The 15,924-nt window shown below is 42.6% G+C and overlaps 2 protein-coding genes across 7 annotated transcripts in view; one reads left to right on the top strand and one right to left on the bottom strand.

Annotated features, from left to right (window-relative positions):
• RHPN1 (rhophilin Rho GTPase binding protein 1) overlaps positions 1-5,057 on the top strand; it is a 71,300-nt gene extending 66,243 nt beyond the window's left edge. For all 4 annotated transcript variants that reach the window (XM_056522910.1, XM_056522912.1, XM_056522911.1 and 1 more), the window contains 3 exons: positions 43-189; positions 360-518; positions 4,723-5,057. In XM_056522910.1, the coding sequence (XP_056378885.1) occupies positions 43-189; positions 360-518; positions 4,723-4,932 (516 nt within the window). In that variant the 3' untranslated portion in view covers positions 4,933-5,057. The remainder of the gene's footprint in view (positions 1-42; positions 190-359; positions 519-4,722) is intronic.
• Positions 5,058-7,914: 2,857 nt separating this feature from the next.
• LOC130274495 (1-phosphatidylinositol 4,5-bisphosphate phosphodiesterase gamma-1-like) overlaps positions 7,915-15,924 on the bottom strand; it is a 166,953-nt gene continuing 158,943 nt past the window's right edge. For 2 of the 3 annotated variants that reach the window (XM_056522900.1, XM_056522902.1), the window contains 7 exons: positions 15,319-15,543; positions 14,053-14,201; positions 13,174-13,288; positions 12,843-13,004; positions 10,624-10,712; positions 10,302-10,486; positions 7,916-8,939 (listed from right to left, as the gene is read on the bottom strand). In XM_056522900.1, coding sequence (XP_056378875.1) covers positions 8,888-8,939; positions 10,302-10,486; positions 10,624-10,712; positions 12,843-13,004; positions 13,174-13,288; positions 14,053-14,201; positions 15,319-15,543 — 977 coding nt within the window. In that variant the 3' untranslated portion in view covers positions 7,916-8,887. Of the gene's footprint in view, positions 8,940-10,301; positions 10,487-10,623; positions 10,713-12,842; positions 13,005-13,173; positions 13,289-14,052; positions 14,202-15,318; positions 15,544-15,924 lie in introns of all 3 variants that reach the window. The other variant, XM_056522901.1, reaches the window with a different exon arrangement.

Below are 15,924 nucleotides of genomic sequence, written 5' to 3'. Positions count from 1 at the left end.
TTGTAGGTAGGACATCTCACCTTCTTTTCACTCCTCTTGCAGGGTCCAGTCTCCGTCTTCTCCGCTAAGCACAGATGGCGGCCGGCACAGAAGGTTCACCTTGACCCGGGAGACGGCGGCTTTGGCTTCACCCTGAGAGGCGACTCCCCGGTGCTCATAGCGGATGTGGTCCCCGGGGGCTGCGCTGCTGTACGTACAGTCAAACCCCCAATAAACTAGTTCTGTATCTGGAAAATCTGGGTGACCCTAATGTGACCACCACGGTAGTTTCCCCAGCTTTCCCAGAGTCCTGAATGGCAGATGGAGCTCCACAGTGAACCCTCCTGGTCATGTGACATGGCCTCGCTCTTCTGTTGCAGCGGGCCGGTGTGAAGGAGGGGTCATACATTGTGTCGGTGAACGCCGAGGACTGCCGGTGGGCGAAACATTCACAGGTGGTCCAGCTGCTGAAGAACACGGGCGAGGACGGGGCGGACATAGAGGTCGTGACCTTCCAGAGCGCCGACCCCCAGAACACGGTGAGATGTCTGCGCGAAGCTTCACCTTTATCTTTATTCCTCTGTGCTGCTGTGGACACCTTATTAAATAATTACCGACCCTCAACCTGCAGCAGTGTTCCCGACCTGTGGCTCTCCAGCTGTTGCAAAACTACAAATCCCAGCATGCCCTGAAAGGCCAAATCAATAGCTAGAGAGTCATAGGTTGGGGAACATTGGTCTAGCTCAGTGTTTCCAAAATCCGTGGCCTCCAGCTATTGCAAAACTACAACTCCCAGCATTCCCTGACAGCCAGTCCCCTATTATATTATATTATACTCAGGTATTATATTATATTACGCTCCAGTATTATATTATATTATATTACACTCAGGTATTATATTATATTATATTACACTCAGGTATTATATTATATTACGCTGCAGTATTATATTATATTACACTCAGGTATTATATTATATTATATTACACTCAGGTATTATATTATATTACGCTGCAGTATTATATTATATTATATTACACTCCGGTATTATATTATATTACACTCCGGTATTATATTATATTACACTCAGGTATTATATTATATTACACTCCAGTATTATATTATATTACACTCCAGTATTATATTATATTACACTCCAGTATTATATTATATTACACTCCAGTATTATATTATATTACACTCCAGTATTATATTATATTACACTCCGGTATTATATTATATTACGCTCCGGTATTATATTATATTACGCTCCAGTATTATATTATATTACGCTCCGGTATTATATTATATTACGCTCCGGTATTATATTATATTTTATGCTCCAGTATTATATTATATTACGCTCCAGTATTATATTATATTACGCTCCAGTATTATATTATATTACGCTCCAGTATTATATTATATTACACTCAGGTATTATATTATATTACGCTCCAGTATTATATTATATTACACTCAGGTATTATATTATATTACACTCCGGTATTATATTATATTACACTCAGGTATTATATTATATTACGCTGCAGTATTATATTATATTACACTCAGGTATTATATTATATTATATTACACTCAGGTATTATATTATATTACGCTGCAGTATTATATTATATTATATTACACTCCGGTATTATATTATATTACACTCCAGTATTATATTATATTACACTCCGGTATTATATTATATTACGCTCCGGTATTATATTATGCTCCGGTATTATATTATGCTCCGGTATTATATTACACTCCGGTATTATATTATATTACACTCCGGTATTATATTATATTACACTCAGGTATTATATTATATTACACTCCAGTATTATATTATATTACACTCCAGTATTATATTATATTACACTCCAGTATTATATTATATTACACTCCAGTATTATATTATATTACACTCCGGTATTATATTATATTACACTCCAGTATTATATTATATTACACTCCGGTATTATATTATATTACACTCCAGTATTATATTATATTACACTCCAGTATTATATTATATTACACTCCGGTATTATATTATATTACACTCCAGTATTATATTATATTACACTCCGGTATTATATTATATTACGCTCCGGTATTATATTACGCTCCAGTATTATATTATATTACGCTCCAGTATTATATTATATTACGCTCCAGTATTATATTATATTACACTCCAGTATTATATTATATTATATTACACTCAGGTATTATATTATATTACACTCCGGTATTATATTATATTACACTCCGGTATTATATTATATTACGCTCCAGTATTATATTATATTACGCTCCAGTATTATATTATATTACGCTCCAGTATTATATTATATTACGCTCCAGTATTATATTATATTACGCTCCAGTATTATATTATATTACGCTCCAGTATTATATTATATTACGCTCCAGTATTATATTATATTATATTACACTCCGGTATTATATTATATTACGCTCCGGTATTATATTATATTACGCTCCGGTATTATATTATATTTTATGCTCCAGTATTATATTATATTACGCTCCAGTATTATATTATATTACGCTCCAGTATTATATTATATTACGCTCCAGTATTATATTATATTACACTCCAGTATTATATTATATTACGAATTTGAGTAGAATACAGACATAGCGCACATCTACAATCTTGTATAATGATCTGATTGCTTCTCAGCACAATATCAAAAACTAACAGGTTGTTGTTATACATTTTTGATCAAAAAGTACAAGCCCACTCGCCACGTCAAGGCCACCTATCCAGAGTGGGTCCCTAACGTCCCTAGCATAAAATGGCGTAGCACCGGGCGGCGACCACCACCGCCGCAACACAGGTGCCCACGAGGGGGAGCGACCCACTGGCAGAGCGGCCCCAATGCCTCTCAAACCAGTCTATAGGCAGCACCCGCCCGCAGACACAGCGCCACGGCAGCAACAGACGCCGCCCCGCACCACACCAGTGTGAACAAGGTGTAATGGCTCACTTACCTTGCTCTCCCAGTCAGACTGGGAGGCAGCTAGGAGTGAAATGGCCCTGGTGTGGCTAATTACCACCTATATAGGTTTGGGCTGAGGGGGTGGGGAAGAGTGCAGCACATGTTCAAAAAAAAAAAAAAAAAGGGGGAAGATAGAAATCACAATATGAATTTGAGTAGAATACAGACATAGCGTACATCTACAATCTTGTATAATGATCTGATTGCTTCTCAGCATAATATCAAAAACTAACAGGTTGTTATTATACATTTTTGATCAAAAAGTACAAGCCCACTCGCCACGTCAAGGCCACCTATTTAGAGTGGGTCCCTAACGTCCCTAGCATAAAATGGCGTAGCACCGGGCGGCGACCACCACCGCCGCAACACAGGTGCCCACGGGGGGGAGCGACCCACTGGCAGAATGGCCCCAATGCCTCTGGGTGGTGGTCGCCGCTCGGTGCTGCGCCATTTTATGCTAGGGACGTTAGGGACCCACTCTAAATAGGTGGCCTTGACGTGGCGAGTGGGCTTGTACTTTTTGATCAAAAATGTATAATAACAACCTGTTAGTTTTTGATATTATGCTGAGAAGCAATCAGATCATTATACAAGATTGTAGATGTGCGACCATGTCTGTTTTTCTACCCAAATTCACATTTATATTATATTACGCTGCAGTATTATATTATATTACACTCCAGTATTCTATTATATTACACTCAGGTATTATATTATATTATATTACACTCCAGTATTATATTATATTACACTCAGGTATTATATTATATTATATTACACTCAGGTATTATATTATATTACGCTCCAGTATTATATTATATTACGCTCCAGTATTATATTATATTACACTCAGGTATTATATTATATTATATTACACTCAGGTATTATATTATATTACGCTCCAGTATTATATTATATTACACTCCAGTATTATATTACGCTCCAGTATTATATTATATTATATTATATTACACTCAGGTATTATATTATATTACGCTCCAGTATTATATTATATTATATTACACTCAGGTATTATATTATATTACACTCAGGTATTATATTATATTACACTCCAGTATTATATTATATTACGCTCCAGTATTATATTATATTATATTACACTCAGGTATTATATTATATTACGCTCCGGTATTATATTATATTACACTCCAGTATTATATTATATTACGCTCCAGTATTATATTATATTACACTCCAGTATTATATTATATTACACTCCAGTATTATATTATATTACACTCCAGTATTATATTATATTACGCTGCAGTATTATATTATATTACACTCAGGTATTATATTATATTATATTACACTCCAGTATTATATTATATTACGCTCCAGTATTATATTATATTACACTCAGGTATTATATTATATTACGCTCCAGTATTATATTATATTACACTCCAGTATTATATTATATTACGCTCCAGTATTATATTATATTATATTATATTACACTCAGGTATTATATTATATTACGCTCCAGTATTATATTATATTATATTACACTCAGGTATTATATTATATTACACTCAGGTATTATATTATATTACGCTCCGGTATAAAATTATATTACGCTCCAGTATAATATTATATTACGCTCCGGTATAATATTATATTACGCTCCGGTATTATATTATATTACGCTCCGGTATGACGGCATCTCTTTCCCCTCCCCCAGATACAGGACAAGAAGTCGTCCATGTTGACGTCCAGCGAGATTCTGCAGGGGAACAAGGAGAACAGGAAGATGGCGGGCGGTAAGCGCTCCAACACGTTGCTCCTCTGGAACCGCAAGAGGAACCCCACCAGGAGGAACCCCAACATCCCCAACATCAGCGCCCTCCAGCTGCCGTTCAGTGCGGTGCAGAGTAACGAGTCCATGTACTGAACGCAGTGCCCCTCCCCCATAGTGTTATAACCCGGCGCCCAGGGCCACCCGCGCCAATGTACATACGTGTAAAAGATAATTTATAACTGATGTGGACGTGATGTAGGAATAAATGTTACGTTGTAGATGTTGCGTTGTTCTGTCGCCATGGTGATCTATAACTACAACTCCCAGCATGCACAGACAGGCAAAAGGAATCGCTAGAGACACAGGCTGTAGGTCAAGCTCAGTATTTCCCTACTCGGGTGCCTCCAGCTGTTGGAAAACTACAACTCCCAGCATGCCCGGACAGCCGTAGTTTTGCAACAGCTCCGCTGCAGAGCAATGTGTCTCCATGGTAACAAACGCCAAACAGGTTCTGTGGTCGGATCTCGCAGCCATAGGACAGAGGGGCCTGACTACACAGGGCTTGTTTGTAGTCTGTTACCATGGAGACACCCAGCTCTGCATAGAGAAAAGGTCAGATGAATGTGAACCGGAATCCTAATTATTACTGACGTGTGATACTGTTCTCGGAGCCATGTATCTAAGCCTCTCATTCTGATACTTTCTGAATAGATGCTGTATCTAAGCCTTTCATGTGTGATACTGCCTGCTGAGCTCCTGTATCTGATCCTATTATGTATAATATTGCCTGCAGAGCTTCGCATCTAAGCCTTTCCTGTGCGATACTGTCTGCTGAGCTGCCGTATCTAAGCCTTCAATTTGGATACTGTGGCAAGATGCAGTATCTAATTCTGTTTTGCGGTATATTGCTGGCGGAGTCATGTCCTGTCTGCTGAGATGCTGAGTCTAATCCTGTCAGGGGTGCAGAACTGTGTATCTAAGCCTTTCACATGTGATGCTTCTGTATCTAATCCGTGTCATGTAATACTGTCTGCTGAGCTTTGTATCTTTTATCCTATCATGCGTGATACTTTCTGCTGAGCTCAGTATCTAAGCCTCTCATTCTGATACTGTCTGCTCAGCTGCTGTATCTAATCCTATTGTGCGATCTTGCCTGCAGACCTTTGTATCCAAGCCTCTCAAGTGTGATACTGTCTACTGAGCTGCTGTATCTAAGCTTCTCATGTGTGATACTGTCTACTGAGCTGCTGTATCTAAGCCTCTCATGTGTGATACTGTCTGCCGAGATGCAGTATCTAATCCTGTCATGTGTGATAGTGCCTGCAGCACTGTGTATCTAAGCCAGTGCTTCCAAACCAGGGTGCAAAACTACAACTCCCAGAATGCCAGGACAACCAAAGGCCATCTGGGCATGCTGGGAGTTGTAGTTTTGCAACAGCTGGAGGTACACTGGTTGAAAAACACTGATTTAAGCCTTTTATATGTGATGCTTTGGTATCTAATCCTGTCATGTGTGATACTGTGTATCTAATCCTGTCATGTGTGATACTGTGTATGTAAGCCTTTCACGTGTGATGCTTTTGTATCTAATCCTGTCCTGTGTGATACAAAAGCATCACCCGTGAAAGGCTTAGATACACAGTATCACACAGGACAGGATTAGATACAAAAGCATAACACGTGAAAGGCTTAGGTACAAAGTATCTAATCCGTGTCATGTAATTCTTTCTCAGCGGTGTATCTAATCCTATCATGTGTGATACCGCTTGTTGAACTCAGTATCTAAGCCTCAAAGAAAGAACCACACGGAAGGGAATTAACTCTTTATTTACGTCACTTGTTACCATTCTTCCAGTTACGCAGTTTTTCCCGTTTCGGATAAAACCTTTTTTTTTCTCTCTTGATAAATAATTTGCGCTGTTCTTGCGTTTCGTCCTCCTCCTCTCCGTGTAACCCCATTAACCCTGCGAGTGACAGGGCAATAAGGCACTCCAGTGTTTTATATCTATAAAAGACTCGTGGCGTCCGATAGGTCAGATTGTAGGTGGGTAAGGCACTGCCGGGGGGGGGGGGGGGGGGTGACTTACCGCCTGACTCTCTATACACTCCCTGGTGCATTGTGGGAATTCTTGCCGCTTCTTCCCATACGTTATTGATGGCGTGCTGTATCTAAAGCTACGTATCCCCTTTATCCATCAGTGGCGCCGTATTCCAGTGTAACCTCTCGAGTGCACCCACCCAGCTCTGCTACATCCGGCCATATTAAAATATGTGCAGAGCGTGAGGTGGCGGCTGTAGGACAATGATCGACTTTGGTCATGTGATTAGCATCACCTGACCACTACACAAACACTTGTCATGTGACCCTGGATCTCGCCGATTTTTATATCTCTTATACTTCTCTTCTACTCTAATCACATCCAGAGCTGCAATCGTTATTCTGCCTTACGACTCCCTGGCGGCCCCTGCTGTTCTGTATTGCGCTCTGCATCGGGCGCTGTATGGTCCCTCAGGCGCACTACAAGTACAGCAGTGCAGGCGGCTCTGGTCACGTGACTGAAGATCAAGGCAGCGTTTTTCAATACCTCTGCTTGCTGTTAGTGAGATCTGTATTCACTGACAGCAAGCAGAGAGAGGGCACGATACACAAAATCTATTAAAAAGGGTTTAGAATGTTTCGTCTCCAAACTGTGGCCCTCCGGATCGTGCAAACCTACAACTCCCAGCATGCCCGGACAGCCAACGGCTGTCCGGGCATGCTGGGAGTTGTAGTTTTGCAACAGTTTGGAGACCATAGCTTTAAAGGGGTATTCCAGGAAAAACTTTTTTTTTTTTTTTTTTATCAACTTGCTCCAGAAAGTTAAATTAGATTTGTAAATTACTTCTATTAAAAAATCTTAATCCTCCCAATAATTATCAGCTGCTGAAGTTGAGTTGTTGTTTTCTGTCTGGAAACAGTGCTCTCTGCTGACACCTCTGCTTGTCTCGGGAACTGCACAGAGTAGAAGAGGTTTGCTATGGTGATTTGCTTCTAAATTGGGCGGTTCCCGAGACAGGTGTCATCAGAGAGCACTTAGACAGAAAAGAACAACTTAACTTCAGCAGCTCATAAGTACTGGAAGGATTGAGATTTTTTCAATAGAAGTCATTTACAAATCTGTTTAACTTTCTGGAGCCAGTTGATATATAAAAAAAAAAAGTTTTTTCCTGGAATACCCCTTTAAGTCACAATGATGTAACACTGGAGATTAGCGTCTCTCTCAATTTGGCGCAGGTACGACAGATCTGACCTGCACCGTTTCTGCTTTTTTTTTTTTTTTTTTTTTTTAGCGCAATTTGTTGATACATATGTTACAACATTGTGACATCTTAGCCCCGCCCCCTCTAGAAACAGAAAACGGAGAGAAGGCTTAAGGCTTGTGCTTTGGCCGCCATCTTTTTTTTCGTCGATCCGTGAGCCTCTTCAGTCTGTCCCTGTTACATTTGTGCTACTTCGCCCCCCCAATCCCCCCCGTGATTTACACCTCATCCCCGGCGCTGTCATGGCGGTCGGTAAATGTCTTTGGTTGGTTTATCGCGTTTTCGGTTCTCTGAGCGCCATGTTTGTCTGGAGGTGCCATAGACCGTGCAGTTTGCACTCCCCCAGTCCCCTACCGCGTCCGTCCACGAGTCTACGCATTACTCAGGACTCGGCTCTCTAAGCGTTAAAGTGCAGTTCTACGTAGCGGAACCGTCCTGCGCGGTGCCGCCATCTTTAAATACACATATATATATTTATCTATTCTTTGCCTATACATTGTGTTTAAGGTAAAATAGAAATATGGGCCCTGGCTGATACCAGAGAGAGAGAGAGAGAGAGGAGCCCTTGAAGAAAAGCCGCTGCCAGCGACTAAACGAGGTGTGGCTGGAATCTCGTGACATGCACGTCCATGTTTAGTGAGCGTCCGTGAGCTCGTAAGAACATGTGAGGTCCCTCTCGTCTCCAGTCACTTTGTTATATATGGAGACTTATCCGTTTTTTGGGGTCTCTGTACACGGTCACATGGGACGCATGATAGAAGCGGACGGTGCTCCGGTCATACAGCTCAGCGCTATCCTGGAGAAACGGTCAGTTCCGCTTATTCGCCATCTGCCGGTCGCGTCTCTTCTTTTCCATGAGCCTGGAGGTTAAGAAGAGGTCAGAGGTCACAGACTGACACATTTCAGTTTACCGCACCCTGCAGGGTAAAGAATGGAGGGTTCGTTTGCGTTGTCATGGTTCAGTACTGTAACTGTAGTGGGGAGAGTTATAGAGACTTGTCCAGAGGAAAAGTCCAGTTGCCCAAAGCAACCAATTTTTTTTTTTACATATTTTTATTAAAAAATAAAAATCCGGTTGCTATGGGCAACTGTAAGAATTATGGAGGTCACTGAGATATTGGAAACTTTTTGTGCAGCAGAAATGTTTTGTCCTCTTTTCCAGACCTGTTCCCCCACACAATCCTGTCTCTGAGCTCTATAGGCAGTTCTTTACTCTCATGACTTGGTGTTTGCTCTGATATACTTTGTCAGCTTTGAGACCTCATGACAGAGCTGTGTCTGAGCTCTTCAGGCATTGCTTTTCTCCTCATGGCTTGGTGTTTGTTCTGATATAGATTGTCAGCTGTGATATCTTATATAGACTGGGCTGTGTCTGAGCTCTACAGGCAGTTATTTCCCCCCTCATATCTTGGTGTTTGCTCTGATACATTGTCAGCTGTGAGACCTTATAGAGACAGGGCTGTGTCTGAGCTCTACAGGCAGTTCTTTCCCCCTCATGGCTTGGTGTTTGCTCTGATATACATTGTCAGCTGTGAGATGTTATATAGACAGGGCTGTGTCTGAACTCTACAGGCAGTTCTTTCTACCTCATGGTGTTTGTTCTGATATACATTGTCAGCTGTGAGACCTTATATAGACAGGACTGTGTCTGAGCTCTACAGGCAGTTCTTTCCACCTCATGGCTCAGTGTTTGCTCTGATATACATTGTCAGCTGTGAGACCTTATATAGACAGGGCTGTATCTGAGCTCTACATGCAGTTCTTTCCCCCTCATGGCTCAGTGTTTGCTCTGATATACATTATACAGACAGGGCTGTGTCTTGTCCAATCAGATTAATTTACCCCAGGTGACTCAGATCAAGGTGGAGAAACATGTCAGAGATGATCAGGAGAAATGGGAGGAGCCAGAGTTAAATGTCATGTGTCATAGTAAAGAGTATGAATACTTATGTCAGTGTGAAATTTTAGTTTTTCCTTTTTTTAAGAAATCTGAAAAAATTTCATTTTGGGGGATTGAGTGCAGAATTAAGGGGGAAACATAATTTTTTTTTTTTTTTTTTACCGCCATAGGAGTAGAACAATAAAAAAAAAAGTGCCGTTTTCCAACCAAGGTGTCTCCTTGTGTTGCAAAAGTACAAATCCCAGCATGCCCGGACAGCCGAAGGCCGTCTATGAGAAGGGCGGAGCTTGCGGCATTGGTGGTATTTGGGGTGAGGACTTACTTGCGGTTGCGCACTTCTGTGAGCTCCAGCAGCCTCTCCTGGGCGGCGCGCAGTTCGTCCAGCCACTGCTGGTAGCGCGAGTCGCAGTTGTTGGCTCGCTCGTAGCTGGACACTTGGCTGGATAACTCGCTGGCCCGATCCCGCAGCTGCTGGATGGACGTGTAAAGATTCTCATCGTCCTCCTCCTGCAACAACCACCAGACACCAGGCATCAACAGGGGGCGACACAGCAGAGTGATCCCCCCTAAAATAGAATAGACTTTATGGGGAACCAATAGGTGGCGCTGTAGGTCAAAGTCATCCCACGCCCTGCAGCACTCACCTTTGCATTGACAATCTCTATGTGCACCAGCAGGGCGGCGAGCTCCAGCTCCTCGCTATAGCTGTTCCGTAAGGGTACAGAGCGATAACCTGGATGATAACAATACATAATATATATATATATAAGATTAAAGCCGTACTCTGTGCGCTGCTGTTTTCTGCACTAGTGGGCAGACAGTTAAATCATACTTTACCATGACACAGGCACGCACAGACAGTTAAATCATTTACCATGACGCTGCTGTGGCTGCTGGAGCTTTGGAGATAGCCCAGGCGTTTAAAGCATCCTGCTGCATGGTAAAGTATGATTTAACTGTCTGGCAGGCAGGTGCAGAGAATAGTTAGTTAGTCCTTTGGATAGGGGATAAGATGTTTTTGCTCGGAATGCTTCTTTAAGTTAGGAGGTCTGGAACTTCAGGGGACTAGGAAAGCTGGGTGGCTTGCACTGTATGTGCCACCCAGCTTTCCCAGTCTGATGAAGAGCTTCAATATGGCTGGAAGACAGGGCAACACTGGGAAATGTTAAAAAAAAAAAAAAATGCTTGTCCAAGGGACTAAAGCGGAGCACAATCCACTTGTCCTGATAGATAAAATAATTTTAACCAAAATAGTCAGTAAATAAGGTCTTTATTAGTTTCTGCACTTTGGTTTTTTTCCTCCTCGTCCTATAATTCCCATAACTCTTATTTTCCATCTACAGACCCATATGAGGCTTGTTTTTTGCGGGGCCAATATACTTTGTAATGACAACTTTCATTTTTCCATATCTTATGCTCTGAAACAAAAAATAATTATTGAGGTGAAATTGAAAAAAATGCAAATTTAGGGGTTTTCTTTTTTTCGCCATTCACCATGTGGTCATACTTTACATATTATTTTGATAGGTCGGCCTGATTACACCAATACCAAATTTGTTTAGTTTCCGTCATGTTTTATAATTTTTTTTTTTTACTTTTTAATAAAAAAAAAAAAACTTTGACCCCTATAACTTTTAAATTTTTCCGTATACTGGGCTGATCAGACTTTAACACTTTTTTACTTCATTTTTTCTGGGATATAATGTTATAAAGATTAAAAAAACAATTCTGTGATTTGGTATTTTTTTTTTACGTTAACACCAGTTACCGTACGGGATATAAAATGTTATTTTTTTTATATTTCAGTCAATTACGCACGCGCCAATACCAAATATGTTTATTTTTATTATGTTTACATATTTTTATATGGAAAAAGGGGGTGATATGAACTTTTAATATGGAAGGGGTTAATGGGTGTTTTTAAACTTTTATTAAAATTTTCTTTTTTTAAATACACTTTTTTAGGATGAATCATTTAGTCATTTAGATTCCTCATACAGATCAATGCAGTCCTATTGAACTCCATTGATCTGTGTTTGTTTGGTTGAGCCTTGAGCAGATGCAGATCTATGGTGGCAGCTATGAATGAAGAGGTAAGTCCTCCGGCTACCTCCACAGGGGATCGCCTGGTTAGACCACCAGGGATGGTTAAAAGATCCACTTGGGATGGTTAAAAGATCAACTTTGACAGCGGTGCTCTAAAGGGTTAATAGCCGGCTGCAGCCATCGCAGCATGCTGGGCTATTATCGGCGGCCCCCGGCTACTGAAATCAGCCTGGGGCCGCCGAGTATGGAGTGGGCTCGAGTCAGGAGCCCTCTCCATACACCCTGAGCACTGGAGTGAGGTGCAGACTTGTGTCCCATGCAAGTCTGCATCCGCTCCTGTACCTCACACCGCATAAAAAAGGGGGGGGGGGGAGAGTTCATCCGGCCCTGCTTGCCCGATACAGGGCTAAATCTATGAAAAATTCACCTGCCCGGAACTACATGTCCCGGATTTTCACATGCGTGTGTATCCAGTCACTGACGGCCCCTGACTAATCTGCATGCGAATCATCCCTTTATTAATAAAATGGTGACAGTGTTGCAATGAGATGATTCTTCAGCCCCTCCCTTATTACAAGACTCCACCCCTGAGGATTTGGATTATCAGATTGATGCACAGCTGTAGTGTGTGTGTGCGCCTGCCTGCCTGGCAAGTACCTCCCCCAAGGATCTATTCTAAGCCTCCGACTTTAGAGACACTTCTACATGGAGGGGGTTATATAACAAAATGCCTCATGCTGATGCTTAGAGTTCTCCCCCCCACCCCACACCCTGGTAAACGCCATCCTGAGCACATTCAGACATGGCGGTGTCTCACCCGTCTTCAAGGCCTTCACGGGGAACGTGGCCTGCGCCAGAAAGTTGGGATCACTGAACATGTCCTCCTCGTACACCACGAACCTCAGGAAGGAAAACTCTGGATTATTGATGTCAAAGACGAACTCCTTCATGGTCCAGACGGGGTTAAGACCGTTATCCGCTGCAGAGGGAGGAAACGCCATCAGTTTGGCTCAAGGGGGCGCCATTCAGCTACAGACTGTGGGGTCAGTTATCAGATTAAAGGGGTTTGGGGCTCCCTAGGGACACGTCCGTTCTCTGAATATAAAGATGGCGGTGGGGGTAAGGGATTGGCGCTGTACCGCACTCACCTACAACGTCGCTCTTGTTTTTGCCGTTGTCAAATTCTGATCCGCAAACCTCCACTTCTACGAAAGGACACACGATGCTGCGGCCATTTTTAGGGAGATGCCGAGCGCCCAGAATCTGCAAATCAAACAGGGAAAGTGTAATGCATTAAATATGGCCCCATATATATTATATATATATATATATATATATATATATAACCCCTCGGCGGTGATTATATACGACCCCTCGGCGGTGATTATATATACGACCCCTCGGCGGTGATTATATACGACCCCTCGGCGGGGATTATATATACGACCCCTCGGCGGGGATTATATATACGACCCCTCGGCGGTGATTATATACGACCCCTCGGCAGTAATTATATATACGACCCCTCGGCGGTGATTATATATACGACCCCTCGGCGGTGATTATATATACGACCCCTCGGCGGTGATTATATATACGACCCCTCGGCGGGGATTATATATACGACCCCTCGGCGGTGATTATATACGACCCCTCGGCAGTGATTATATATACGACCCCTCGGCGGTGATTATATACGACCCCTCGGCAGTAATTATATATACGACCCCTCGGCGGTGATTATATACGACCCCTCGGCAGTGATTATATATACGACCCCTCGGCGGTGATTATATACGACCCCTCGGCAGTAATTATATATACGACCCCTCGGCGGTGATTATATATATGACCCCTCGGCGGTGATTATATACGACCCCTCGGCGGTGATTATATATACGACCCCTCGGCGGGGATTATATATACGACCCCTCGGCGGGGATTATATATACGACCCCTCGGCGGGGATTATATATACGACCCCTCGGCGGGGATTATATATACGACCCCTCGGCGGTCTCGCTCACCTGGATCTGCACCGTGATCGGCTCTACAATCTTCAGGCTGTTTTTGTCAAACGGATCAAAAAAATTGTCTCTCATGATGTCCGGCTGCAGCACGTACCCGCTCTGCCCCCCCAGCATGAAGAGCGACTGGTTCAGCTGCATGGGCTTGTCTGCGGAGAGGATGAAATACACAGAGGTAGGCTGGGACTTGTGGTTCCACAGTCATTGGAAGAGTGCACTGAATTTAAGATGGAATCTTAATTTTTTTAATGACAGCAGAATAGTGAGTGCAGCTCTGGAGGATAAGACATGATGTAACAGCAGAATAGTGAGTGCAGCTCTGGAGGATAAGACATGATGTACAGCAGAATAGTGAGTGCAGCTCTGGAGGCTAAGACATGATGTGACAGCAGAATAGTGAGTGCAGCTCTGGAGGATAAGACATGATGTAACAGCAGAATAGTGAGTGCAGCTCTGGAGGATAAGACATGATGTAACAGCAGAATAGTGAGTGCAGCTCTGGAGGATAAGACATGATGTAACAGCAGAATAGTGAGTGCAGCTCTGGAGGATAAGACGTGATGTAACAGCAGAATAGTGAGTGCAGCTCTGGAGGATAAGACATGATGTAACAGCAGAATAGTGAGTGCAGCTCTGGGGGATAAGACATGATTTAACAGCAGAATAGTGAGTGCAGCTCTGGAGGATAAGACCTAACAGCAGAGTAGTGAGTGCAGCTCTGGAGGATAAGACATGATGTACAGCAGAATAGTGAGTGCAGCTCTGGAGGATGAGACATGATGTAACAGCAGAATAGTGAGTGCAGCTCTGGAGGATAAGACATGATGTAACAGCAGAATAGTGAGTGCAGCTCTGGGGGATATGACATGATGTAACAGCAGAATAGTGAGTGCAGCTCTGGAGGATAAGACATGATGTAACTGCAGAATAGTGAGTGCAGCTCTGGAGGATAAGACATGTAACTGCAGAATAGTGAGTGCAGCTCTGGAGGATAAGACGTGATGTAACAGCAGAATAGTGAGTGCAGCTCTGGAGGATAAGACGTGATGTAACAGCAGAATAGTGAGTGCAGCTCTGGAGGATAAAACGTGATGTAACAGCAGAATAGTGAGTGCAGCTCTGGAGGATAAGACATGTAACTGCAGAATAGTGAGTGCAGCTCTGGAGGATAAGACATGGTGTAACAGCAGAATAGTGAGTGCAGTTAAATACAAGTTTTCTAGTTACAGCCCCACAGTCTTCTCCTGCAGGGGGCGCATTCTTTACCTGGGGTCTGGAAGTTTAGCGCCACGAGCTGACTCCCGCATATCCACATTGGCAGGGGGTCGTAGTTGGAGGAGTCGAGGCGCTGCCCTTTGGGGTAGACGCGGCTCAGCTGGCGCCGGTTATACTGCAGGAACTTCTTCCCCTTGCTGCGGCTGGCGTACTTCTCTGCCTTGGTCTCGGGGAATGAAGACATGTCCCGGTAACACGCCTTCTCCGTGCCGATCTCTGTAAATATACCGCCAGGATACATGTATGTACTGTCACCGTGCACCGTACAGGCAGAAATATTTGGACATGGTGTGGTAGTTGATGGGCGGTGTATGGCGGTGTTATTTTATGGATGGCAGAATTATTAAAATATAGCACAATGGTTGTCAGGCAGTGTATAATGGTATTATTTGGGCTCTGTACGGTGGTATAACGTGACAAGTATATGGTGGTGTCATTAGTAACAGTATTATATGGATACTGCATGGCGGAAATATTTGAGCATGTAAGACTGTTTGGCAGTATATTATGGTATCATTTTTGGTATTATTATTTGAACACTATATGGCGGTATAACTTGGCAAGTTGTTGTTGGTGGTGTTTTTAGTTTGGCCCAGT

Source organism: Hyla sarda, chromosome 5, assembly GCF_029499605.1.
Source record: "Hyla sarda isolate aHylSar1 chromosome 5, aHylSar1.hap1, whole genome shotgun sequence".
In the NCBI taxonomy this organism is placed as follows: domain Eukaryota; kingdom Metazoa; phylum Chordata; class Amphibia; order Anura; family Hylidae; genus Hyla; species Hyla sarda.
Note: the sequence above shows the minus strand (reverse complement) of the source record. Positions and strands in the feature narration are given on the sequence as shown.